The sequence below is a fragment of the Aedes albopictus genome, chromosome 2 (assembly GCF_035046485.1).
Source record: "Aedes albopictus strain Foshan chromosome 2, AalbF5, whole genome shotgun sequence".
NCBI classification, from domain to species: Eukaryota; Metazoa; Arthropoda; class Insecta; order Diptera; family Culicidae; genus Aedes; species Aedes albopictus.
Genome location: NC_085137.1, coordinates 83,422,789 through 83,450,784, shown reverse-complemented (window position 1 = coordinate 83,450,784; position 27,996 = coordinate 83,422,789). Strand labels below are relative to the sequence as shown.

Here is a 27,996-nt window from a genome sequence, read left to right as displayed (position 1 = left end):
CGCGTGGACTCGGAGAATGGCTAGTGCAGACGTTGTGCCAAAGGTGATCCAAGGGCTTGGAGTCGGCTTCGTAGACTATACGGATGTCCTGCGGTCCTGCGGACCCATAGGTGGGTACATCAATGATCGTTGCTGCAGGCAACGCAGCCAAACCTGAGGGTATGATGTGCACACCTCTCTGAAGCAATGCCTTCCTGGTGGTTCAAGTCAGACGTACATAGGGTTTGCGACCATGGGAGTATGTTTAGTGGGTCGAGGACAGAGTAGTCTTGGCTGATATTTTCGTTGAAGAAGCAGGCCTTAACCCCACACCACCTGGACCTTCCTGTTGAGCCTTTCTTCCTGGTGCCTGTTGAGCAGATTTTCCGCCCCTGATTTAGAAGGAAAAAAAGAACAATGTTTGGAGTAGCGTATGAGCCGCTAAGCTAAAACGAAAGGATATGGAGGTCAAGGCATGTTGGGAAATTGCCAAGGTATAAGAAGGACTGCATGCGGCCAAGATGAGCGGAGCAGATGAATCGATGATGGAGAGTTTCTTATCGTATCATCGTCTACCCTTCTGACCAATCTTCTGATGCCAAATAAAGGATAAATGTAGCAAGAAAAATGCATCCAGATACAACATATAAGATGTAACCGCCATTCAAACGTCGAGCGTCAAGTGTAATATTGTGTCCTGTTCCATCAACATTAAACGTAAATTCCCGAGCTGTTGAGACATGGATTGACACCAATGAGTTGAAATTCAAATGACACATCCCCGACAGCCCGCTTCTTCACCATTCTTTAATACAATTTATTTAACTCATTTACTTCTTTTCATCCAGTAAGCCTCGAACAACGTTGTTGAAAGGCTTGCCTTATCGGTCTCCGAAGAAAGCCGTGTGTTGTTACTCCGAAAGTCACTGGAAATGGAATTTAATTCTACACAAACTTCGAATATTGTAAACTGCCGGGCAGCAGCATCTCCATCCCAGCAGAACAGAACAGAACGAAGAAGAAAAGTCTGTCATGATGCTTTCGCTCAATCACCCGCTCGGAGGCATCAAAAAGTTCATTCCCGATGAAGGGGAAGCGTAAAACATTTTAATTAGAATTGTGAGCTTCCATGTGATGCCCCTTCCATCCTCCCGCCCCACCGGGAACCCAGAGGCCCATCCGGCGGAGACGGAAGATCGAGAAAACATTGTCGACGACAACGAAGAAAACGAAGACTACGGCGGGTGGGTGGGGCGGAAGGGATGATGCTCTGTGTGCGTTCGAGAACGGGTGAATGCGCGCATAATTGATTGCATTGCGAAACGAAAACTCAACGGCGAGGAATCGCGGACGTGTGTTTCAAAGGAAGCCCGGGGAAATTCTTTTGTAGAAAAGGAAATTCACGGCATGACTTAATCAGCTTGTGCTCGGTGCGGCGTCGTCGTCGCGCTCCGGCTAACCAAGTCAGGTCCCCGTTTGTTTGTGCGGAGCACGTTGGTTCGTTGGATGGTACAGCATATACTGAAGCAGGTGAGGAATGTTGCTTTGTGTTTCGTTTTCGGAAGGAATGTTGTGGAAAATGCTGTTTGTAGGTTAGTCATTCAAATTAGATAATGCAAGTTATTTTCCGATGTTTGTGGAAGGAATTGTACGGAATTAGAGGTAATTTGTTAACGTGTTTTTGTTAACTTTACTGTTCGAATATTGAAGCCATTTCTTTCAGAATTGTAAAATAGGAGGCGGACATCTTTTGGTGATTTGTACAGGCACTTCTCCAACTATTCCGCAAAGTATATTTCAGTATTTCCCAGTTAATTTTAGGGAGAAATTTACACGGAATCATCCATATTATCCCTGTCGTATTTCACCCAAACAATGATTACGTTAGTACATTATATTGCGATTACATTATCAATCCCAAACCCGTGAGCAGTGTTGGAATATCTTATAATTCCTTCAACCTTTAAGTCCCAATGCGATTTCGAGCTCAAAATGCTCATCAAGCAGATCCATTTTAATCCCTAGAGCAGATATGTATCGACATTTGGAATGGTTCTATCAATCAAAAGTCACTCAGTCACATTTCCACCGCCGCGCAGCAACAGTTACGTCACTAATAAGCATCAATTCCCAGTTTCTCTTAACGAGCGCCTGTCACTCGGCACACGGATTACAATTAGTAAGCTGTCAGAATCATTTGTGATCCATCAACCACATACACTGCGGACTTGATTCCGGTCGTTGGTTGTTGGTAGCACAATTCATGCCATGTAATTATCTTCCTCGCCCCAGTGGGACACTTGTGATCCGTTATTAAAACATTTACTCTAGACATCAAGCATCGCATCAACGCCGCGCCGCCGTTATTCCTTGGATCCAACAGTGCGGTGGTGTGGTGGGTACCCTAGCGAACGACCTTCTCATAAGGCTCACACGCCTATCATCATCAATGGCACACTTGGCCGGGGGTAGCCATCCTGCCAACGACCCAGAACAGGCCGGACAAACATTATATCATATACCTGTCAGAACAGTAATCATCGCACGCATGCCATTCACCTTGACACACGAAACCCGCACGCAACGACCCTCTTAATCCCCAGGACCAAGGACTTGCTTGCAATAACGAACAACGGCGGCGCGCTCATGAGCGTGTGTTTGCGGGTCGCTCTCGAAACGCAAACACATGTCATAATAACAACAGCCAACAAGCATCCATAATGATCATATATGTGCGTCTTAGTGGAAAGTGGGGTGAAGGTTCATTTCGGTGGGTGAAAACATTCAAATGGACTGAAAGAATGTCATGAAGGTAAGTGGCTTTCTTGAGCTGGATTGAACGCCCGTAGATGCTACTCTTTTCTGTATCGTCAGATCAGTTACTCTCACACAAGGAACCAATTATATAACTGATAGTTATCTTCATTATCTGAATGTTTGTGATCTCCCACTTTTAAGCGAAAATGGTGCTTTCTACGTCAGATTGTAGATCAACGTGGGGAAGAGAAAATATTGTAGCAATCTCTTGCCCCAAAAAACACATGTTTTCTTGTGAAAACCTCTTCAACTGTTTGGAGACGTAATGTAAGGTTATACATTTCTGAATGTTATTTTTAGTAAAGTACATACATGATTTTCCCCCACATCACGCTACATTCCGCGATGAAGGCACGCACAAGTCCTTTTGTTCTTCTGTGAATGTTATATTTTTCCCCTAGTTGGCTCCAATTTATCCTCTCTGGAGAGGCCAGCAGGTCGAAGCATCATCGCACGATGAAATACTGCAACTTCCGAAACGCTCTACTACCCCCTTCGGGCGTGGTGGTCGTTGGACTGGGGAGAAAAAGCATAACTTTGAAGTGTGTGCAAATAGCACCCATCAATCCTCTCTTTTCGTAGTCCGCAAGACCGACACACGAAAACGTCAGTCAAATATTCGGCAATATGGGAAAAACTGGTGCGAATGAGTCCCTGGAGCTTTGCAGGAGTTTTTTTGCCATTTGAAATTGGAGTCTTCGATTTGCGACACTGACAACACACTTTTAACAAGTTTTGTTAGAAATGTGCAGCAGTTACTCAACGTAATCAACGTGAACTGTAAGAGTGTAACGGTGTTTGCCAGACGAGATGATTAACAAAAGCCCTAATTAATCCACCTAGCGGTAATGGCGCCTTTCTCGTGCCTTCGAAAACACATTTAAACAAAACTCAAGTGACATGCTGATGAATATCGCACTTTCATACGTTAAACAAAAATCTCTTACATGGAACCAGAAATCAAATCGTTTATGTTGCTTTGATGTTTGAGCCTCAAACTCTTAAGGACATATATGAGCGAATCCAAAGATGGCCGTCACAATGGCTGCCTTGGGGCCGTTCATAAACCACGTAGACTTTTTGGGGGGAGGGGGGGTCTGGCGAAAGTCTACGCTCCATACAAATTTTCAAATTTTTGTATGGACGCTTTCCCATTTTGCTTTAACAAAAAGTAGCTATCTTAAATTTTGAGCCAAAATTTTGGAATTAATTCCGCCATCTTGAATATTCTTTTCTTTAGTTTTGGACTCCACACTTCTTCCCCATACCAGATATACCCATATTGCATAGTTTTAGAGCCCAGAACTTCATTTAACAACCATCATCTTGAATTTGGAGCCGCCATCTTGGATGTTTAATTGCCATCTTGGATAAATAAACCCATATGACATGGATTTAGAACTTGAAACGCCATCAAACAGCCACCATCTTCACTAAACAACCGCCATCTTGAATTTGGAGCTGCCATCTTGAATTTTAGACTGCCATATTGGATATTCTGGTCGCCATTTTTGGACTCCAGGCATCTTCCTCATATCCTCGGTGTACCACTCTACTTCTGATTCGGCTCCTAATCCGGCAAATCCCCGTCAGAAAGTTTACCCACCCGGATCTAAGGGTCCCTTTCTGGTTTTCTTTCGGCCCAAACCGAACGGAAAAAAACATAACAAATTACAAATCGCAAAAGATCTGAAGAAATCGTTTCGAGGCATCCTTGAGGTTGACTCACCAAGTCGCGATAAGTTGCGCGTTACTGTAAGCGACCGCGACCAGGCCAACAGGATTGTTAACTATGAGCTTTTTACGAGGGAGTACAAAACTTACCTGCCTAGCCTCGAGATAGAGTGCCAAGGAGTGGTCAATGACGACAGTTTGACTCGTGCCTCCATCTTGTCTGGAGCTGGTGGGTTTAAAAATCGTGCCGTCCCACTGGTTCCAGTACTTGATGCCGTTCAAATGAATAAGGCACAACCTGATGGCTCAACAAAGCCGTCAAAATCTATTAGGGTGACCTTTCCTGGCTCGGCTTTACCAAGCGTTCTCGTGATTGGGCTCCTTCGCTTACCTGTTCGTCTCTACGAACCGAAGGTCATGCACTGTGAAAAATGCCGGCAGTTGGGCCATACCGCACTTTATTGCAGTAATAAACCACGTTGTGGTATGTGTGGTGAACAACATGCCGAGGACCCCTGCAACACGGAGCCAAAATGCGTAACTTGTGGTGAAACACCACCTCACGAGCTCAGTGCATGTCCAAAGTACGTAGAGCGGGAGAAACGTTCTATAAATTCTTTAAAGCAGCGGTCGAGGAGGTCATATGCAGAAATGCTCAAAAACATCATCCCGGCCGCTGTTCCAACTACCCAACCTCCAACTAACAACAACATCTTTGCATCCCTGCCAGATGACGATCAAGGCTCTGACGCTGAGGGTGGTGTAGAGTACACTGTAATTGAGACAGGGACGAAAAGGAAGCGAGCTGTTGCAAAGCGGCACATGCAACAGCGAGCTTCTCAAACCATTCCTGTTGCTCAACCAGCTTCTCAAACCCCTCTGGTAAAATCAAGAAGTGGCGGAAACACCAAAAAGGTATCACCTCCAGGTTTCAAATTTTCTGCTGGAGATTTTCCGTCACTTCCGGGAGCTTCTAAAACCCCAGTCGCCCCAATTTTTCGCCCAGAAAGACAACAATCTAGTCAACAGGAACGTCGACAAAACCCAGTCGGTCTTTTCGGAAAATTGACTCTTTCTGGGATAGTGGATATCATCTTCGAAACGTTTAATATCTCACCCGCTATAAGAAGTTTGATAAACGTGGCACTTCCCTTTATGACACCCCTTCTGAAGCAACTGGCTTCAAAATGGCCGATTCTTGAATCATTCATATCTTTCGATGGATAATTTGTCCAGCGAGGTCGAAGATATGATTGAAGTCCTACAGTGGAATTGTAGAAGTCTAATCAAAAATATGGATGCGTTCAAATTTTTAGTTCACAGAACATGTTGTGACATATTTGCCCTTAGTGAAACATGGTTAACTTCCGATAAAGATATTTCTTTCCACGATTTTAATATTATTCGTCGTGATCGAGGGGATGGATATGGAGGGGCCCAAGTAACACACTTGTCACCGAAGAGTCACGGCGGCGCAGGTTTATGTTGCGGAAAAGTCACTGTGACTTACTTCTAGCAAGTAAGTGTTTATTTGTTAGAACTAAGTCACAGTGACTTCTGCGCAACAAAAACCTGCGCCGCCGTGACTCTTCGGTGACAAGTGTGTTACTTGGGGGTGATCTTGGGGATCAATAAGCTCCATTCCTTTTATAGAATTGATTTCCCCCCGATGAACGGCACTGAAATAGTTGCATGTCATGTTACTATACAAGGAAAAAGTTTCAGCGTAGCCAGTGTTTATATACCGCCTAGTACAAGAGTATCTCGCAGAGATCTTGCGGAAATATGCTGTGCTATGCCTGCGCCTTGGTTGATCCTAGGAGATTTTAATGCACACGGAACAGCCTGGGGGTCTCCGAAGGACGACAATCGCGCAACCCTGATATATGACCTCTGCGACTATTTCAATTTGACAATTTTGAACTCCGGGGAAGCAACGCGAATTAAACCTCCAGATCCTCCAAGCATGTTAGACCTCTCAATATGTTCGAATTCACTATCATTGGATTGCACGTGGAATGTAATTCAGGATCCCCATGGTAGTGATCATCTGCTAATTAAAATTTCAGTTACCAATGATTCGTGTCAGGCTCGCCAGATCGACGTCGCGTATGACCTCACGAAGCATATTGACTGGGGTAAATATGCTGAGTTGGTATCCGAAGGCGAGCAGTCGATTGACGTTCTTCCACCGCAGGAAGAATACCAATTCTTGTCCGGGTTAATCGTCGAAAGTGCTCTTCAAGCGCAGCGTAGACCGGTTCCGGGAACTTCGATACGGCGAAGACCCCCCACATTGTGGTGGGATGAAGAATGTACCGGAACCTATCGCGAAAGATCCGCCGCGTTTAAAGCATACCGGAAGCGCGGTACACGGGAGAACTACGAGCGGTATTCTTCTCTTCACAACAAATTTACGAATCTCGTGAAGGCGAAGAAACGTGGTTATTGGAGGAATTTCGTCAACGGTTTATCGCGGGAGACATCAATGCAGACTCTCTGGACGGTCGGAAGGAGAATGCGTAACGCGGTATCGGTTAATGAGGATAGAGAGAGCTCGCCTCGATGGATTTTCGACTTCGCAAAGAAAATCTGTCTCGCCCTTTTCGATGCTAGAATTCTCACTCGCGCTTCTGTCATGTAGCAACTCTGCCCCAGGAATGGATAGAATAAAGTTCAACTTGCTCAAAAGCCTCCCAGACGTCGCGAAGAGGCGCTTGTTGAATTTGTTCAATCTATTCTTGGAAAGCAACACTGTTCCGGATGACTGGAGACGAGTGAGGGTTATCGCCATTCAAAAGCCCGGGAAGCCCGCGTCGGATCACAACTCGTACCGTCCTATTGCGTTGTTGTCGTGCTTACGGAAGCTGCTAGAGAAGATGATTCTCCATCGGCTCGACACATGGGTTAAATCGAAAGGCCTTCTTTCAGATACTCAATTCGGTTTCCGCAGAGGCAAGGGAACGAGCGATTGTCTGGCGCTGCTTTCTACAGAAATTCAACTGGCCTACGCTCAGAAAGAGCAAATGGGTTCAGTATTTTTGGATATTAAGGGGGCTTTTGATGCAGTTTGCGTTGATGTCCTTTCAGACAAACTCCACGAGTGTGGGCTTTCTCCGATTTTAAACAACTACTTGTACAACTTGTTGTCTGAGAAGCACATGTTTTTCTCTCATGGAACCTCGGCAACTTCACGAATTAGTTACATGGGTCTCCCCCAGGGCTCATGCTTAAGCCCTCTTCTTTACAATTTTTACGTCAGAGATATCGACGAATGTCTCGTGGAAAACTGCACGTTAAGACAGCTTGCGGATGACGCCGTGGTTTCTATCACCGGACCAGAGGCGGAAGCTCTGCAAGGACCATTGCAAGATACTCTGGACAATTTGTCTGCTTGGGCTGTAAAGCTGGGTATCGAATTCTCTCCGGAGAAAACTGAGTTAGTTGTCTTTTCTAGGAAGCGAGATTCAGCCGATCTAGAGCTTCAATTTTTGGGTAAGGAACTCGCTCAAGCTCTTTCGCATAGGGTTTTTCGCCCTATTCCCGGCACAACATGTAAACAAAATTATTCATAACCTAAATTCACAACGAAACGACTGTTTTCAACCACTTCTTCCGACTGAATCAGATACCTTATTGATGGAACTTGTTGTTAACAGTGATTGTTGTGAAGATTTTCTGTCGGAAAGTTGATTTTGAACGAGTTTACTGCACCTAGTCCAGCACCAATTCTCGGCACCAGTGCCGAACTTCCAGCAAAATCAAATGGGATATCACTTCGGCACCCATCTTTGTGCTGCCGAAGTGCACCCGTCTGCGAGTAATATTTGTTTTGAGTACTTGTGCGACTTCAGAGTGAAAGTGTAGCTCATTGACTGTGGATTCCGTTGCGAAAAGGTTGCGGGAGACGATTACCTACGGAAAAGCGTTTGGAAAATATGCGGCAAGTGATATTTTGATTTGTTTTGCTGTGAGGTGCCGGAAATTGACGCGGGTGCCCAAGTAGTTCGAAACCCTATGTATCTAGGGGTCTGGTTCGACTCTAAAGGTACCTGGGGAAAGCACATTAATTATCTGTATCAGAAGTGCCAACAACGAATCAACTTCATGCGTACACTTACCGGAACATGGTGGGGAGCCCACCCGGAAGATCTGATAAAGCTTTATCGTACAACGATACTGTTGGTTCTCGAATACGGTAGCTTTTGCTTTCAGTCCGCCGCGAAAACACACATCCTGAAGCTAGAGCGTATCCAGTATCGTTGTCTTCGGATCGCGTTAGGCTGCATGAACTCGACGCACACAATGAGTTTGGAGGTACTAGCAGCAGTACTCCCTTTATCAGATCGTTTCGTGGAACTGTCGTTAAGGTTCCTCATCCGCTGTGAGGTGCTGAATCCTTTGGTAATTGAAAACTTTGAGAAGCTGATCGAACGAATTCATCAAACAAAATTTATGACAGTGTACTACTCGTACATGACTGTGGAGGTTCACCCTTCATTGAACGTTCCCAACCGCGATTGCTTCCCAGATTTCTCCAATTCCACTATAGGTTTTGATCTGACCATGATGCAAGAAATCCGTGGAATCCCAGATCCGCTCCAATCGGAGCACATTCCAAAAATTTTTGCAAGCGAGTTTGGTCATATCAGTTGTGACAGAAGGTTTTTCACTGACGGGTCAAAAACAAATGATTCCACTGGATTTGGTGTATTTAATGAGCTTGATAGCGCCGCTTATAAACTTCAAAGACCTTGCTCAGTATATGTCGCAGAATTAGCGGCTATACACTACGCATTAGAGCGAATCGCCTCTCTTCTCTCTGATCAATATTTCATTTTCACGGATAGCCTCAGTTCAATTGAGGCTATTCGTTCAATGAGGCCAGTAAAGCACTCCACGTATTTCCTAAGCGAAATACGATCATTTTTGAGTGCTCTATCGAATCAAGCATATAACATCACTTTGGTTTGGGTCCCTTCGCATTGCTCGATCCCGGGCAATGAGAAAGCGGACTCACTCGCCAAGGTGGGCGCTATGGAAGGCGATATTTATGACCGTCATATCGTCTTCAATGAATTTTTTTCGATTGCTCGTCAGCATGCCTTGGTCAGTTGGCAACAAAAATGGGATGCAGGAGAATTGGGCAGGTGGTTACATTCAATTCTTCCACAGGTATCGAAGACGGCGTGGTTCAAGGGGTTGGACATGGGTCGAGATTTTATCAAGATAATGTGTCGACTTATGTCCAATCACTACTCTCTGGGCTCACACTTCTATCGAATTGGGCTCACAGATAGCAATCGCTGTAGCTGTGGTGCAGGCTATCAAGATATCAACCATGTTGTCTGGGAATGCCCCGAGTACGGTATTGCTAGATCCGATTTATGTGCATTCCTCAGGGCCCGAAGGAAACCAGAAAAGGAAGACATTAGAGATGTGTTGGGTAAACTTGATCTTGAGTACATGAAGCTTGTGTACGACTTCTTGAAACAAGTTGAAGTCTTCGTTTGATATCATCGTCTTGTTGTTCCACTTGTCCACCTCGTGTCCCTTCGAAAACCGTTTGTTTGTATCGTTGCAGGTTGTTTGTCCACTCTACGCTTGACCAGCAGCAAATACGTCACGCCATGCTGCAGAGAGTTAACGAAAAGCCCCATTATCCCATCCCTTCCTTAAAAACTATTGTTCCCCCTAACCTCGACCAAACCGCGAGTTTTACGGTTCCCCAAAGCTAACCTAGTAAATAAGACACAAACATGAAATTGTAAAAATGTTTCAAATTGAATTCGGCTCCGTTATGCCCGATGGCGCATGAGCCTTTAATAAACGATTAAGTAAAAAAAAAATCTTCCTCATACCAAATGTACCCATATTGCATGGCCCAAAACTCCTTTAAACAGCCTCCATCTTGAATTTGAGGCCGTCATCTTAAATTTTAGAACGCCATCTTGAATGTTCAGGTCCCATCTTAGGATTTTTTACGGGGTAGAAAATGTTTTTCGTTTTGTCAGAAACCATTTTTTAGTGAAATTATGTTCAAAAATGATTTCTGCAAAAACGAAAAACATTTTCTACCGCGTAAAAAATTCATAAGATACCCTGATACCCATACTCTACATGTGCACGAAAACCGATTTTGAAAATTTTGCTTCGTTATTTAATAAAAAATCAAAAACCAAAAAATGAGGAAATGCTTCCAGTTTCGCCTTAATGGGAAAATTTTATGTTTTATCGGTACATTTTTTGTTAAGTATTGAACGCTTTCAATTATTTATGGGTAACATTGCACATCTTCATGGAACATATGCTCATTTTTTATGGAGCGCTTTTTGATTTTCTATGGATCATTTCAATTTGTTTATGGATGCAATAAATAGGCTGCCATTCAGATCCTCATTTATAGACTACAGACATCTTGCCCATACAAAATATATCCATTTTGCATGGATTTAGGGCCTAAAACTTCTTTAAACAGTCGCCATCTTGAAACTGGAGGCGCCATCTTGGATATTCTGGTCGCCATTTTTGGACTCCGGACATCTTCCCCATACAAAATATACCCATATTGAATGGTTTAGGGCCTAAAACTCCATTATACAGCCGCCATCTTGAATTTGCAGCCGCCATTTTGGATTTTAGACCGCCATCTTGAATTTTGTACCGACATCGTAGAATTTTCGGTCTGTGTTGATATCTGCACAAAATTTGTCAACCATGCTGAAGGCTACAAAAATCGCCGCAGTTTGATGGGGAATCTTGAAATAATTCAAAAAAAATCATCAGGTTATCCTGGAAAAGATGATTGAAGAATTTCTGAAATTTCCGAATGTACTCCTGAATGATTTTTTGAAGAGAACCTGAGAGGAATTTCTGATGAAATCACTTGAGGAGATGAATCCCTGGAGCAATTCCTAGAGGAATGCCTAGAGGACTCCCTGGAAGAATTTCTGAAAGTATACCTGGAGGAATTCCTGAATAAATTACGGGAGGAATACCTAGAAAAATTTTGAAGAATCCTTGGAACCAATTTTGGAGAAATTCATGGAGGAATTCTGGGAGGAATCCATAGGAATATTTCCCAGGAAATATCTTAAGGAATTACTAGAAGAAATCTTGGAGAAATTTCTAAAACGATCCTTGGAGGAATTCTTGGAGAAATCCCTGAAGCAATTCCTGGGAAAATCTCTGAAACAGAATCCTGGAGGAATGCCTGGAGAAACTTATGAACAAATTCCTAGCGTAATTCCTGGAGGAATTCTTGGATGAGACCCAGTAGGAATTCATGGAGAAATTTTTGGCAAATTTCTTAGATAAATTCTTGAAGCAATCCTTGAAGAATTCCTGGAGGAATTTGTGGAAAAATATCCAAAAGTGTTCTAGGAGGAAATGCTGGAAAAATTTCTGTAAACCCCCTTGAAAAATTCCTGCAAGATTTCCTGGAAGATCCCTTGGAAGAGTTTCAATAGGATTCTTCGGCGGAGTCTCTGAGAATATCCCTGGAAAAAAAATGTGAAGAAATCCCTGGAAGAATTCCTGAAGCGATTCCTGGTGAAATGTTTGGAGGAATCCCTGAAAAAGTTCTGAAAGTGATCCTGGAGAAATTCTTGGAATATTCTCTGAAGAAATCCCTAGAGAATTTCCTGTAGAGATTTTTGGAGGAATTGCTGAAATAGTCTATGAATGATGTCCAGGGGCAATTCCTGGAGGAATTCCTGAAGAAATTCCTGAGGTATTTCTTGGAGAAGTTCCTGGAAAAAATCTTGGATTAATTCCTGGAGAAGTTCTTGAAAAAAACTTAGAAGAAATTCCATGGTGAATCCCTGGAGGAACTCTTGAAGGAAAACCTGGAAGAATTCCTGGAAAAAATCCAGGAAAGTTATCTTAACAAATTCCTAGAAGAATTTCTGTAGTACAAAAAAATTGATGGAATCCATATCTGCAATAATTTTTATACGAATTACACTAGTTTAAAAAAAAAACGAAAGTCATGAACTACTATCAACGACCAAAATTGTTGATGCATAATAATGTTCTGATATCAAGAACGTGCTTCAAAATTTTTTAAGTAGAACAGTTTTTAAGTTTTTCCTCAAACTGGAAAAACCTTTACAGTTTTTAAAAACATGGAATTTACTAAAATTCAAATATTTTGCGTTACAGTCAACGAATTTTCTTTTTTTTTTTGCATAAATTGAAAGCTTAATATAATAGGGTAGCGAGCCATTTGGGCCGCTATAACTCGGTCAATTACAAATCAATTGACTTGAAATTTTGTACACGACTAGATACTACGCGTATATCACCGCGTTCCAAAAATTGTGTCAATTGGTTCAAAATTGGCTGAGTTATAGCAGAAAAGTGCCCAAAATAGGAGCCCTGCCGAGATGGTTCCACTTCCCTATGTTACGATCATGTATGCATATGTATATAGATAGCCACCATCCTAGCTTGAGTGTTGCTCTGCATGCAGTTCCACTTACATAATAGTAAAGATTAAATTTCATTACCACTTTGAAGGATGAACCACACGAGCTCGCTGCACTTTACGGCGAACCCAGCATCCAGAAGGTGGCCAAAGCCAGAAGGTTACGGTGGGCAGGGCATGTTGCAAGAATGCCGGACAACAACCCTGCAAAGTTGGTGTTTGCTAACCATCCGGTTGGTCCAAGAAGGCGTGGAGCGCAGAGAGCACGATGGGCGGACCAGGTGGAGCGTGATCTGGCGAGTGTTGGGCGTGACCGACGTTGGAGAACTGCAGCTGCAAATCGAGTATTATGGCGGCAAATTGTTGATTCAGTATATTATCATGAATTTGATGTTAACTAAATAAATGAAATGACCACTTTGAATTCAACATACCGCTGTATGAAGGGCCAGAAGGGGGTGTGGTGGACCCGTAAGTAGAGACACTTACGCGAAATCTGCGGGTTTAAGAGAATCTCCTTCCAACAGTATGATTCAACAAGGTGAATAATGACATTCACATTACTTGTCAAGCTTTCTACGGGATGGTTTGTTATAAGAAGGGCGCGTCAAATCCATTGCAACTGTTGAAATAGAAGAACTCATCTACAAGGATCGCTGCACGGTTCAGTGGACTGATTTGTTGCTTGTATTTCCTCAATTTTCCTTAACTGTTGGAATATTTCTTACGCATTTCTGACGGAAATGTAATGATTTCGAAATAGAAGGCTTTCCAGTTAGTAAACATGCTCGAAGAACAGAACGGACGGTAGTGGTTCAGATCACTACATGATCCTTTGAACTGTCATATTGCTTGTTTTACCTCGAATTACCTTACTTTACTTTACAGGGTTCTGACCTCATTCTCACAAAGTTGAAGCAGCGAAATGAAATACCTGCAATGAAAATGGAAAAATATGTAGATCAGAGGGCGACATTTAATAAGTTTGACAATTTAATGAGGTATGCTGGCGCCTATTTAATACGATTCGCTAATATCTACAAATTTAACTCTACAAAAGCTGAGTGATTCTCCAGAAAAATAGCAAGTTCCAGAAAAATCACAGGAACATTTCAGACAAATCACACAGTCCAGAGAATGTCCCGGAGAACTTTCCGGGGGGGGGGACTTTACAGAGGAAGTCTCGGGGAACTTTCCAGAAGAAGTCCCGGGGAACTTTCCAGAGGAAGTCGCGGGGAACTTTTTAGAGTAAACCCCCCGGGAGACTTTCCAGAATAAGCCCCCCGGGAGACTTTTCAGAGGAAGCCCCCCGGAAGACTTTCCCGAGGAAGCTCCCTGGGAGACTTTCCAGAGTAAACCCCCCGGGAGACTTTCCAGAGGAAGCCCCCCGGGAGACTTTCCTGAGGTAGCCCCCCGGGAAACTTTCCAGTGGAAGCCCCTCGGGAGACTTTCCAGAGAAAGCCCCCCGGGAGACTTTCCAGAGGAAGGCCCCCGCGAGACTTTTCAGAGGAAGCCCCCCGGGAGACTTTTCAGAGGAAGCCCCGGAGTGCTTTCCAGAGGAAGTCCCGGGAGACTTTCCAGGGCAAGTCGCGGGGGACTTTCAGAGGAAGTCTCGAGGGACTTTCCAGAGGAAGTCTCGGTGGACTTTCCAGAGAAAGTCCGAGGAACTTTCCAGAAAAAGTCCCGGGGACTTTCCAGAAGAAGTCCCGGGGGACTTTCCAGAGGAATCCCCGGAGGACTTTCTAGAGGAAGCTTCGTGGGACTATCCAAAGGAAGCCAAATTTGCCGAAAAATAGGCAACACTCTTGTAGATGGGTTAAATATACTAAATACTTTTTCTTCTTCTTATTCTTGAGGAAACTTCCCCACTGGGACAAAGTTTGCCTCTCATCTTCGTGTTTGACGAGCACTTTCACAACTGAGAGCTTCCACTGCCAATGAAAATTGTGTATGTGTGTATCGTGTGGTAGGCACAAAGATACATTATGCCCAAGTAAGACAAGGAAATTTCCTTCACGAAAAGTTCCTGGACCGACCGGGAATCGAACCCGTCACCCTCAGAATGGCCATGATGAATACCAGCGCCATTACAGCTGTGTCTATAGGGGCCCCTACATATTCTACCGAAAAAACCTCTGGGGCTTGCCTTGTTAGCACCGTCAAAGAATCCAAACAGCATATCAAACTGCGATCTCAATCATACATTTTCAAATCCTTGTTCAAATCTCTGTCTGTATCACTCCGAGCGACACCGTACCTTCATCGATTGAGGTGCAAAACATGAAATCAGCTTTTCGGCGTTGTCAGTGCCGCAATATCCACTGCAATCCCATAAGGGCCCCAAAACTTCGTGCCGGATAAAGAACGCCTGCAAGATATTCCAGCACAACACCATACTACTGCATCAGATGATGTGTCTTCCTTGTGTCTCTGTGGTCGGTGTCATCGTCGTCGTTGTCGTCCTCCAAATGGAATAACAATGCTACCGTGCGGTTTCAGTAACCAGATTTTACCTCTACGAGATGCTAAATTTCTGCAGGACACGATATGATTATATTCGGTATTCTTCGTTTTATTTTCTCGTCATGTTACCAAGGATGAATGTTCCGGAAGGAAAAAAGGTGCCGTTGCGACCCAGGCGGGAGCCGTCGGACGTGGGTTGTTCTGGCACCACCAACAGCAGCAGCAGTTGACGAACCAAGACTAGGCACAGAGACAGAGACATGCGATGATGACAGAAAAGAGACACCCGAGATGGACGGCGCGCGGCACTGCTGTCGCAAGTTAATCTGTTTCGCTGTGATGGATTTATGCAATTTGGTGCTGTTCCGTTGCGCTGGCGAAGTGGTGGCACCAGTGCACTGTGGACTGGGAAGTTTAATTTTGTGAGGAAATTTGAAAAAAGAAAGTTTGACACTTCTATAACACTACTACTTCCTTGGACGGTTTTCGCGCCAATTTGAACTAATGTTTGCAGTACCCATTCAGATTACAATTAAACCTTGCCTAGAAAATATATTTTTTCACAACTTTCTTCTGAAGAGGGATAAACCTTTCCTATTATTTTTTCTTGAATGTGTTTAATCAAATAATTGGTCCTCTGCACGTAGGGTCGATGTTTCGTGCCCATAGAGGACTACCGGTCTAATCAGCGTTTTGTAGATAGTTAACTTCGTACTATGATATGATAACTTTATTCGATCGTAGAATCCTGCGGAGTCCAAAGTAAGCACGATTTCCTGCCACAATGCGCCTCTGAATTTCTCTACTGGTGTCGTTGTCGGCGGTCACCAGTGAGCCCAAGTACACGAATTCTTCAATCGCCTCGATTTCATCACCGTCGATATAAATTCGGGGTGGCGAGCGCGATGATTCCTCCCTTTGCTATCATGTACTTTGTCTTCGACACATTAATGACTAATCCGATTCGCCTGGCTCCACTCTTTAGTCGGATGTACGTTTCCGCCATCATCTCAAATTAACGAGCAATAATATCAATATCATCAGCGAAACCAAGCAGCAGAACGGACTTCGTGAAAATCGTTCCACTCGTGTTTATCCCCGCTCTCCTAATTACACCCTCTAAAGCAATGTTAAACAGCAAGCACGAAAGACCATCACCTTGCCGTAACCCTCTGCGAGATTCGAAGGGACTCGAGGGTGTCCCTGATACTCGAACTACGCACATCACTCGATCCATCGTCGCCTTGGTCAATCGTATTAGTTTATCCGGGAATCCGTATTTGTGCATAATCTTCCATAGCTGTTCTCGATCGGGGCGATTTTTTTTAGATGGCACACACGATACCTTCCATCCATCCCTCCGGTAATACTTCCTCCTCTCAAATCTTGATAATGACTCCACCGTATTTTAGATGCTCGCTTGGTAGTTAATATCTTTGCTTTGTTGTTTTTCAACCGGCCAACCTCCTCCTCAATCTCTTGGAGGTCAGGGGCCGAAAGTCTTTCGTCCTATGCACATACTCCAAGATCTGTTACCACGCCACCTTCGATTCTTGCAACGTCGCCATTGAGGTGCTCATCGTAATACTGCCGCCACCTCTCGACCACCTCACGCTCGCTCGTGAGAATATTCCCGTGACTATCTCGGCACATGTCGGCTTGTGGCACAAAGCCTCTGCGCGAGCGGTTCAGCTTCTCGTAGAACTTTCGTGTGTCCTTAGCGCGGTACAGCTCTTCCATCGCTTCGCGATCTCGTTTTTCCTGCTGGCGCTTCTTCATCCGGAAGACTGAGTTCTGCCTGTTCCGCGCCTGTTTGTAACGTGCCTCATTCGCTCTCGTACGGTGTTGCAGCATTCTCGTCCATGCTGCATTCTTCTCGTTTTTCAACTGTTCACATTCGCCGTCGTACCAGTCGTTTCTGTGATTCGACTAACTGCTGCGCGTAGTCATGAGCCACTTCTACGTTACGCAGCTGCTCGATGTTGAGCAGCGGCGTTCGACTTCGACGCGTGATGATAACTGTCGAAAGTTTTTAGCGCATGCATACAGCGACTAAGTAGTGATCCGAATCTATATTCGCACTGTGGTATGTGTGGTATGTGTGTAATTTACCGTTGATTAGAACCTGGTCGATTTGGTTTTCTGTTTGATGATCGGGTGATCTCCAGGTGGCTTTGTGGTTATCTTTGCGGGGAAAGAAGGTGCTTCGGACTACCATACCACGGGAGGCTGCAAAGTTTACGCATCGCTGGCCGTTATCATTTGATACGGCGTGCAGGCTGTTTCGCCCGATTACCGGTCTGTATATTTCCTCCCTTCCTACTATGTCGCCGACAACGATTTTCACGTCACGCGGAGAGCAACCATCGTATGTTTGCTTTAACTGCGCGTAGAACGCTTCTTTCTCGTCATCGGGTCACCCTTCGTGTGGGCAGTAGGCGTTAATGATGCTGTAGTTGAAGAAACGGCCCTTAACTCTCAACATGCACATCCTTGCGTTGATCGGCTGCCACCCGATCACACGTTGTCGCATCTTGCCCAACACTATAAATCCTGTTCCCAGTTCATTGGTGGTGCCACAGCTTTGGTAGAAGGTAGCCGCTCGATGCCCGCTTTTCCACACTTTCTGTCCAGTCCAACAAAGTTCCTTCAATGCCACGATATCGAAGTTGCGGGGATGTAGTTCGTCGTAAATTATCTCGTCACATCCTGCGAAACTTAGAGACTTGCAATTCCATGTTCCAAGTTTCCAATCGTCGCGTGGGTCTTTGCCGATTGTATCGAGTCGTATTTTCTCCTATGTTATTCGCAATGGGGATTTTTACGGGTGGCTTATTGGGCCTACGCCAACACTCCTGTCTCGCCGGAGGGCCATCGTGCCAGTTCTGTTTAACGTCCCAACCAACACTGGGAGGATCACGCTGATGGGGCTACCACCTTGTATCTATTATTATTATTGTCTTTATTAATGAGGTTTTCAACCCTTGGTTGGTTCGCCTCAAGACCTTGTATCTAGCTGGGCGTGATGCAGCATTTCTTACTTAGCCGCTGGATACCAGAATAGACTCTGTTTGAGCCGCACCTCTTTGATGAACAGACGCTCGGGCCGTATCTCCTCAATCTAGCTGAAGTCAGAAGGACAACAGTGTCCAGGCTGCACTACCAGCTAAGCACACAACTCTTAGCTGGCGGTCTTTGTCATCGCTTGACCCGTGGAAGCATGTGGTAGGAACTTGTGATGACCACAGCAATGTTGGACGCTCTCCTTATCGATTCACCGTTTTGCAGCCGAGTTCCTACAGGCATACCTACTTCGATTTAATGGCCCTCGATTTTATGTACTTTGATTTTATCTTTATTTTAAATCGGTTTAATGTACATTTTTCTAATTGTAATATTTTTGAAATCCAATCAGTTTGAAACGTGTAGTTTGTATTATGATGACATGCAATGTGGGAGTTTTCAGCCTTTTGACACGCGGCACACTTCATATCTATAAATTGTTTTATGTATTTACCCTAATCTCATACTTCCCTTTTTGACTTCATTTTCTATAAATACTCTCGCTCTGTCGATGGTCACGTTTTCTTACAGAATTCTTAGAAATGAAAACATTTTTGGCAGATGCATGCAAACTGCCCATTCGCCAGACTTTTCCTCAAAGCATTCTAACAATTTTCTTAAGACATTTCTTATGACAGATGTGAGACCTAGCCTTAATGTTAAAAATCACAAATATAAAAAGAATAAAAAAAATCCTATGACATCCTCACCGATAATTGTTATATATTCCTGATATTTTTGTTAGATGCCTTATACTATCTTGGCATATAATCAGCTGATTAAATTCCAAAATTTGTAGCAAATTCCATAATAAGGTACCGTAATCCGGGGTCAAATTGATCACTTTAAAACAACTTTTGTGAATAACATGAGTGACAATTCAAATATTGCCAAAAGAATCTCTGTAAAATCAGTACCCAATGGATCTCTATGAAACCATGTGGTAGAATTTTGTTCAACAACTTTAAACTTTTAGTTAAATTAATTCAAAAATCAAAAAATTGATGATGCCACTTTGGGGCGAAATTGATCAGTATACAATTAAGCATCGGGTAAAAAGATAAAAATCCTTATGCACTTTATTTTGCTCTTCTAAACCCGAATAATGCGTCAAAACTCTTACAACTAGTGATTTTGACACTTAAAATGCAAAATTAAATTTTGAAATTTCCCCCTTAACGCCTACAGGTAGGCAATTTCCTTTGAAATATGTAAGTGATTTTTGTTACAATAAATGACTTTTTCGTCAAAAAAAAAGAACTTTTTTTTAACTTATTCAAATTCAGAATAGCTTCATAACTTTTCAACCAAGGCTCCACAAAAATGTTAAAACAAAAAATTTACAGGAAGTCCTAGTGGCAATCGATTGTTTAGAAGCAATGATCAGTGATGGAAAACAGTGAGGAATGCAGCTGAGTAGACACAAACGCAAAGCTATCCTACTCGTGAACCAAAGAAGCCAGAATATATTCGCACTTCCTTCACTCGCGAGCTAACGAAGTTGGTCGCACTCGTGATTGATTCGCGAAGCATCTCTGAACATTTTTCAATTTCGTGAAAAATCGAATTTACACGGCCGTCAGATTAACTTTTCAGGAACAATAAAGCACAAAACACTACTATCTGATGGATAATTACTTGTTTTGCTATTAAAATCGCACTAAAGTGCTATTTCTGCATCTCCACTTGTTCTTCGCGAATAAAAATTCATGAGTGTTTTTGTTTTTGTTTTGCTTCATACTCGCGAAGCAAGCGGGTGCGAATAAACTCACACACGGCTTACTCTCGGCACCGTGAGTAAACCGTTTGTTGCTTTTACACTCGCGAGTTGATTCACGATGAGAGTGTTTCCATCTCTGGCAATGATTTCAGCGAAGTGAGAAATACATTTCAATTTCCTAAAAAAAATAAGGCAAAACTAACTTTTTTCTAAACAAATAAAAGTCTATTGGTATGGTATGCAATTACAATGTAGTGCCCAAATGATCAATTTCGCCCCGCTGATCAATTTGACCCCGGTTTACGGTAATTATATTGCTTCGACAGATTACTGACAAGATGTGTGATAATTTATTTCCAGTGCTGTCATAGCAAGATCAGAGCTAGTAAGTCAAGTTTTTCCGATTCCTGCGTCTCTTCACTGGTACTTTCCCATGAATGAATTCGTGGAGGAATCTCTAAAGGAACCGCTTTAGCAATTCCTGCAAGAACTGCTGGAACAATTTCATAAAGAACCCATGGAACAGTTTTTGAAGAAATCCCTGCTGAAATTGCTAAAGTAATTCTAGAAGTATTTAAGAAGTCCTTAAAGATATTTCCGAAAGTATCTCTGAAGAAATTTCAGCAGGAAATAAAAAAATAGTCTGAAGAAAATGTTAAACGAATTTCTGAAAGAATTTCCGAAAAACACAGGAATATTTTAAGTTTCCACAGATGGACTTACTGAAGAAATTTTCAGAAGAAATACCTGAAGAATCAATTGGAAACCCCTGGTGGAATACCGAACAAAACCTCTTGGGATATTTTTGGATCATTTTTTTTCAAGAATTCCTAAACATTTTTTTAAGAATCCATAGAGAAATTTCTAGAGGTACGCTTGACGGATCCTGGAGGAATTTCTAAGAAAATACATAGAAGAATACCCTGCCGAATGTTTGATGAAATCTCTGTGTGGTTTCTGCAGGAGTTTCTGTGAGAATGTCTTCCAGTCTTTCCATAATAATCCTTATACGATTCTATGAAAGAAAAATTTTTGAATGAATATTTGGATTTTTTTCTAAGACTTTTTTAAGAAATCCTTGGAGCGATTTCTGGAAGAGAAATGTGTTGAAGAAATATGTATTACATGAAGAAATGTGTGAAGAAATCTTGGGAATTTCCTTAGCAAAATTTTAAAGCAACCCTTGGAAAAAAATCTTTAAAAGGCGTCTGAGAACATTTAGAAGGAATTCTGTATTTCTGATTCTCAAAGAATCCTGTATCATTTTCTAAAAAAACCATGTAGTATTTTTGAGAAAGTTCATGGCAGACTTCCTAGATGAATGCTTAGAAAAATTTCAGGAGGAATCTCTATGAAAAAAATCTGAAGAAATTCGTAGATGGATTTCTAGAACAATCTTTGCAAGATTTTTTGAAGGGAATTCTTGAAGTATTTGCTAAAGGAACCCGTGTAACATTTTTTGACGACATTGTAAAGTCTAAAGGAATCCCTATAAGATCTTGTAAAAAAAAAATTATGACTGAATTTCTTAAGGATTTTCTGGATGATTTTTAAATAAATCTACGAAGAGTTGCCAAAGGAGTCCATGAAAGAGTTTTTTTATAGTACTCCCTGGGAATATCAGGAACTCGTGAAAGATTTTTCAAATGAATCCAAGGTTGAATTTCAGCAAGGATCCATGAAAAACTTATCGACATATCTGTGGCAGTTTTTGAAAGTAATTTTTGGAGAAACTTGTAAAGAATTCTCTGGAGGAAAATCTGGAAATATTTAAGAAGAAATCATTACTCGAATTTATAATAAAAACAGTGGGAGATTTTATGAAAGAACCTCTCGAAAAATTTGTGAAGGAACCCCCAGCGCAGTTTCCATAGGACTCCCTGCAAAGAAATCCCAAAAGGATCTTACTATTATTTTTTTTTAAAGAAAAGAAATCCCAGGAAATTTTTTAAAAGAAATCCATATTTTCAGAAAATAATCTCTGGAATGAAAACAGGTGAAAATGTTGGAATAAATCCTTGGAAGATCGTTTGAGAGAATGCTTTAAAGATTTCCGATGGATTTTTCAGAAAAAAAAATCTTGAAAAATCCCGAAAAAATAGAATAAATCTCTGAAGCATATTCTAAAAAAAAACTCCTGGAGGAATTTCTGCAGATACTCATACACAAATCCATACATATATATGTAAATGTAGTGGCATACGTGGGACCGCGCATAACTTGCGAACGGATGGTCCGATTTGGGTCGTCTATGTTTTGTTCTGTTAGCTTTCACCCAAGGAAGGTTTATGGGGCAAAAAAATGGGAAAATTGAGAATTTTTGAAAATCTGGTTTTCATACATTTTGAACGGGGACTTGGGCTTGGCTAGGGTCTAGAAACGTCAAAAAACGCAGTAGGCAAGACAAAGTTTGCCGGGGACAGCTAGTTTCTTACAAAATTCTTTGTGGAACTTCTGGATTTCTGGACAAATTGGAAGTTGCTGTGGCCATTTCTGATGAAATCCTTGGAAGAATATCCACAGTAACCCCAGCAATTTTTTAAAGGAACTTTTTTTTATTCTTCAACCACTTAACCTAATTTACAGCTCTTTTGTCCAGTAGGGCACTGCGTGAGCGATTTCAATTGGAAACTGAACTGACAATTTGTACAGCGCCTAAATGAATTCTATTCTAATTCTACTATATCGAACTGGTCGCCATTGCGCTGCTATCACTTTCTACCCTATCATGGTAGAATGATGAGCACGAGGAAGCTGTTGTGTGGCTGTTGGTTGTTCCTTATTCCAGTCCGAATGGGGGGGTCCAAATATGAGTTGCCGTTCGCCGATGTCCAAGTATCCGGGTCCATTTGAGCTATAGGCTCAGAAGAGGGTCAGTGTCAGCTGCTCTCAGGGAGAAAGAGCAACTGACGAAAGTGCCGGGGCTGGGATCGAATCCATGACCATCTGCTTATAAAGCAAACGTGTGACCAATTGCGCCACGGGCCCCGACTAAAGGAACTTTTGAAGCATTTTATTATAAACTCTGCAATAGCTACTGAAAGCATCGCTAAAAGTTTTATTAAAGAATTTTCTGGAGAAAATTTTGAATTGATGTCTAAAGAAAATTCTAAAAGAATTTCTGAACAAATTTTTGAAACAATCTCCGGAGGAATTTCTGTTCAAATTCATGGATATTTTTTAGGAAAAAAATGGAGGAATTTCAGAAGAAAATCATCCAAGATGCTTTGAAGGAAGTCATTGTGGAATTTGTACAAAAGGACGAATTTCTTATCGAATCTCTGAAGAAAGTTTCCGAATTAATTCACGGAAGATCTTCTGAAAGAATCCGTGAGGAAGTTTTCGGCCGAATGCTCGGAGAAATATCCTAAAGAATTTTTTTGGAAATATTTTTAGAAGACTTGAGACCGAACCTATTTTTGGTAAATTTTATAAGGAAAAATCTCTAATAGATTCTCCAAACGAATGTCCATAGAAGTTTCTAAATATTTATCCAGAGGATGTTCTGAAGTAATCCCTGGATGAATTTCTCAAACAACCTCCGAAATAATTTATGAAAAATCATCGAGGAATTGTTGAAGCAATTCGTGCCAGATTTCGTAATAGAATTCTTTGTGACACTTCTGGCGGAACACATAAATAATCTGCTACATGACCGTCTATGCACTCTATATTCCTTTCGAGACGGAGTGCAAAAAGTGAAATCTCCACACAAATGGCTCAAATTTGGCCCTCCAGAACTCTTAGATTTCCCAATAAAACAACAATTATTTTTCCTTATTGGAAAGAACTACTCTTTATCTTTTGAGATCTAGCTTTGACTACGTAGATAAATTGGAAATATAAAATATGCAACTTGTTCATGTTTTACGGTTTTGTCCACTTTTTGTTTACCTTGTTGTGGTAAATCTCACAGGGAACGTAAATAAAAGTTTGTTTGCACTCATACAAGTACAAGCAATGGCTGAATTATTGAAACAGTGTACATCACACAAAACTAAACGCTAAACTCTAAACAGATGGAAAAAATATGCAAAACTTTTACCGCTCAACAACACAATTGTGCTGGTTCGTCACGAAAGGGATATACTCGTTTATATATTCTATATTCCATTATGAAATATGTATATTTCATATTTAAATATGAATGCAGCAACTTTATTGACAAAGAAACTTTTTTTCATAACAGTGGAAGAACTTAAGGAATACTTCGTGATGCATAATCGCACTAATGAATTTCTTCAATTTGGGAGCAGACCGCGGAGAATCGATATGTCCTAGCTCATATGATCTTCCTTTTCCATCATTTCACCACCTGAACCACTGTGCACTGCTGCAGTTGACTGCGCTCAGATCTTTCTTCCCGCAACTGGGCTGAGTGATGAATCTACTGAGTTGTCTTGCTGGGTTTTGGGTTATTTCGCCACGGAAGCGCAAGTAGATTTTTCATCAAATTTTCAGCATTCCAGAATGCTGTGACGGTGGCGGGGCGGCGCAGCACTGACTGTTGGAACTCTCTCGTCATGACTGACACCGTGCACCTGCGTCATCGGAGCCCTGCTGCCACCGCAAGAAGACATCTGGCTGTTACCTGCGTTGGATAGGTTTGCTTGGCAGGCAGATGACGACGCCTGCCTGATGCTGGCTGGCTGTTGTTGCCCGTGGTAACGCCGTCAGTTTGCTGAAGGACCAGAACGTCGTCGTCAACACAACATCCCGCCAGGCTCTGATTTTTTTTGCTTTTATTACCCCGCTACTTGATGGGAGATAGTTGGACGGGACAAGCTGCATTTTTTTCAGCCAAGCGAAAAAATAGGATTCATTTGCCGAGATGGATGGATTTTTGCGTTAATTAAGGGGATGATATTTTATGAATAATGAAGAGTCACTGCCGCGGATATCGTAGCTATTCTTTTTTGTTGGAGTGACGTGATTATTCAATGGTCTCGTATTTCATAACGACTTGTGACGTACAACGACATTTTAATAGCATCTTTCATTATTCCGGTTTGTATATTTGCACTCTGTACAAAATCATAATGTGGATTCTACTACTCCGTCATATAGAAGGCACCCCTTCACCATTTCTTGGGATTACGCAGAAACCTCCTCCCTTACCGCCAGTTCTGCACACGGGCCTGAAAACTGTGTAAGAAATTCTATATTTGAAATATGTTGTTGCCGATATCTCAATTTAACTGCACTGTGCAGTAAGAAACATGTTTAACGCGACAGTATTTATTTCATCATTATCCAATACTTTTTATTGAGTACGCTGTTGAGCCTCCTTCAATAATAAAAAAAAAAAACAAAATGGAGACCACTTGAACACCCAAAAGACTCAATTGAAGTACAATGCCCGAAGACATTATATAGACGAACGAACGGCCGATTTTCTCGTCCAGCGCTGTATCTCCACCTTTTCCATTTCCCTTATCGAACTTTTCGAAGACAGTCGTTTACCACTCGAACGAGGAACATTACCGTAAATGAGACACCAATAAGGAACAGCACTCCTCCTGGTAAATAAAACAAAGGACTATAGAAACGATAACGACCAGGGCTAGCTCGCACAGTGGCGGGGTTGCGTTAGGAAAACGGTCACATTTCCAAATGTGTCTTGAAACATGTATGCTATAGCATTGACAAAGTTTCGAATATTATGTACAAAACGAGTAACATAAAACGAGCTCACCATTTTGAACATGATGTTTTTTTTGTGTTCTGAGTTCAATATCTTATAATTTTTTCGCAATCTGACCACTGTCGAAATGGCCCCAAGTTTTCCCTCAATCCTGCGGGTAACCACACCTATACGGCCGAAGCCCTTACTTCCAGAATAAATAGATAGAAAAGCAATATTGCAGAACGGAAACAGTTTCCATCAATATGTGGGTGGGGTTTCGCCGGAGCGGAACTATTGCTGACAAATGCATACTAAACGTACGCCCTATCGTCACGGAAATACCCTGCCAGAAACAGAAATGACATGGGGAAAGGGAACGACACTGACAACGGTGCGGTCATATATAGGCTTGATGGGGTGCTGAGAAAAAGGAAACGTTCCAGCTGTTTTTTTCCTGTCAAGGCATCTTTTCATAAACATCTGTGGAACGTGACACTGGCGAGTTTATTTTTTTTCAAAGTACCTAGAGAAAGGGGATGGGGGGTGGTGTAAATACATACTTGGACAAGTTTATTAATTTTTCAACCAATAATTTTGCATTCTTTTGTACAAACTTTACTGGTCAATAAGAAAACCTAGAAACACAATTAATTTTTGGCACTTTACAGTCTAGGGTGTAATGCGCACCATCCTCCTCAGCAACGATCGTTCATTTATAACGATAAAACGCTGTATGAATTTTTCGATACTATCTCTGTGTTGGAAACTTCAGGGTGTCTCTGCGAATGTGTGAAAGAAAATTAAATAATATACTTGACTAGGCTGCTGTCTCTGCTCAGCATGTAACCGACAAATACAAGTTTCAAAATATCAAATATGATCCCTCCTCTGAGCTTGAATCTGCGTTTGCAAAATTGTTTGTTTTCAGAACATTAATCTAAAAAATAGAGTCGGACTTATCGTAGACGTGATGATATTTTCAACCAAAAGAAGTAATTACCGAAAGTTTCAGGGAAATTCAGGGCTCCACAGTGGTTCCGGCAGGTTTCAAGAGAACTTTATAAAAGTTTCTGAGAGTCTCAGGAAAGTTTTTGAGGGGTTTAAGATGTTTCAAGGCTTTCCAGAGGCTTTCAGGGAACTATAAGGAGCATCTCATGAGTTTTAGGGATCTTTAATGCTACAGTTGGGTTCCAAAAGATTTGAGGAGTGATTTCAAATCGTTTCAATTATTGCCTGGCTTCAGGTAGCTTCAAGACGTTTCGGATGGGACTAAAGGTAATCTTTCAAACATTCTACACATTTCACTACGTTCGTTTCGTTGCCACGGCAGAGACGAACCAGCCAAGGGCTGAAAGTCTCTCTAATAAAGACAAATCAATCAATCGTTGCCACGGTTGTCTGTTAGCGATACATATACCTTGATTTACGCCGAAAAGGTATCAACAAACCCATTCCTTCGGAAACGTAGAAGCAATTTCTTATTAAAAGTCGTTAAGTACAGGGTATGCCTCTCAATCAGTGGATCAGTGTAAGAATCCATGCCAATATTTTGCTCTTATATAACTCTTCGGTTGATCCGATTCCAGCGATTGCTAAACCTATTTATACCTAAGGTTATCTCTAGATGCAATTTGTTAGACTCAGCAACGATCTGACTCAGCAATTTTCTTTTGTTATAGCCATTGCCATGGTTGGTACAGCTAAGCATTGGGTTACGGTGGGTGACCAAAAGCAGGCTAATGAGATTGTGATCTATGAGCTTTTCACGTTTGAATATTACGTTTTTCCTCTAAGCCACCAGGTCGAGATCTCGGGGAAAGGTCACAGACAGAGGTAATAATGCAAGGCTATGATCGATTCAACAACACTTCTCTTCTGTCCAGATACTGGACAGCCGATAACTGCAGTCAGAAAGGTATACATACTTTCTGCTCAATTTTGTGTTACCTTCTCCAGATCATCATTATCCAAATGTATATGTAACGAAAGGTACATACAGCGCCAACAACACCAAAAACGATTGTTGCAGCAGCGCTCAAGGCAAAGTTACATAGAGATGCTGACTCCAGTCGTTGAATCAAGCAACATCATCACGTCTATGTCTCTCGACGACCGGGACACTGACACTGAGGCTGGGGGCAGAGTTCCCTATGTTTAAAGGACGCAACGTGGAAACATATTAGTCTCCAAAGATCCACCAAATAACCTCGGAATCTGCCTAGCAGT

The 27,996-nt window shown here is 42.2% G+C and overlaps 2 protein-coding genes across 2 annotated transcripts in view; one reads left to right on the top strand and one right to left on the bottom strand.

The window, feature by feature from the left end:
• The window catches only part of LOC109428076 (uncharacterized), a 218,883-nt gene that overhangs the window by 75,444 nt on the left and 115,443 nt on the right, over nt 1–27,996 (bottom strand). The window lies entirely within an intron of this gene.
• Nucleotides 17–15,605, top strand: LOC134286101 (uncharacterized). The gene is made up of 3 exons (XM_062847670.1): nt 17–110; nt 4,484–5,385; nt 15,495–15,605. Exons 1-3 carry the CDS (start codon nt 17–19, stop codon nt 15,603–15,605), a joined length of 1,107 nt encoding a protein of 368 aa, XP_062703654.1.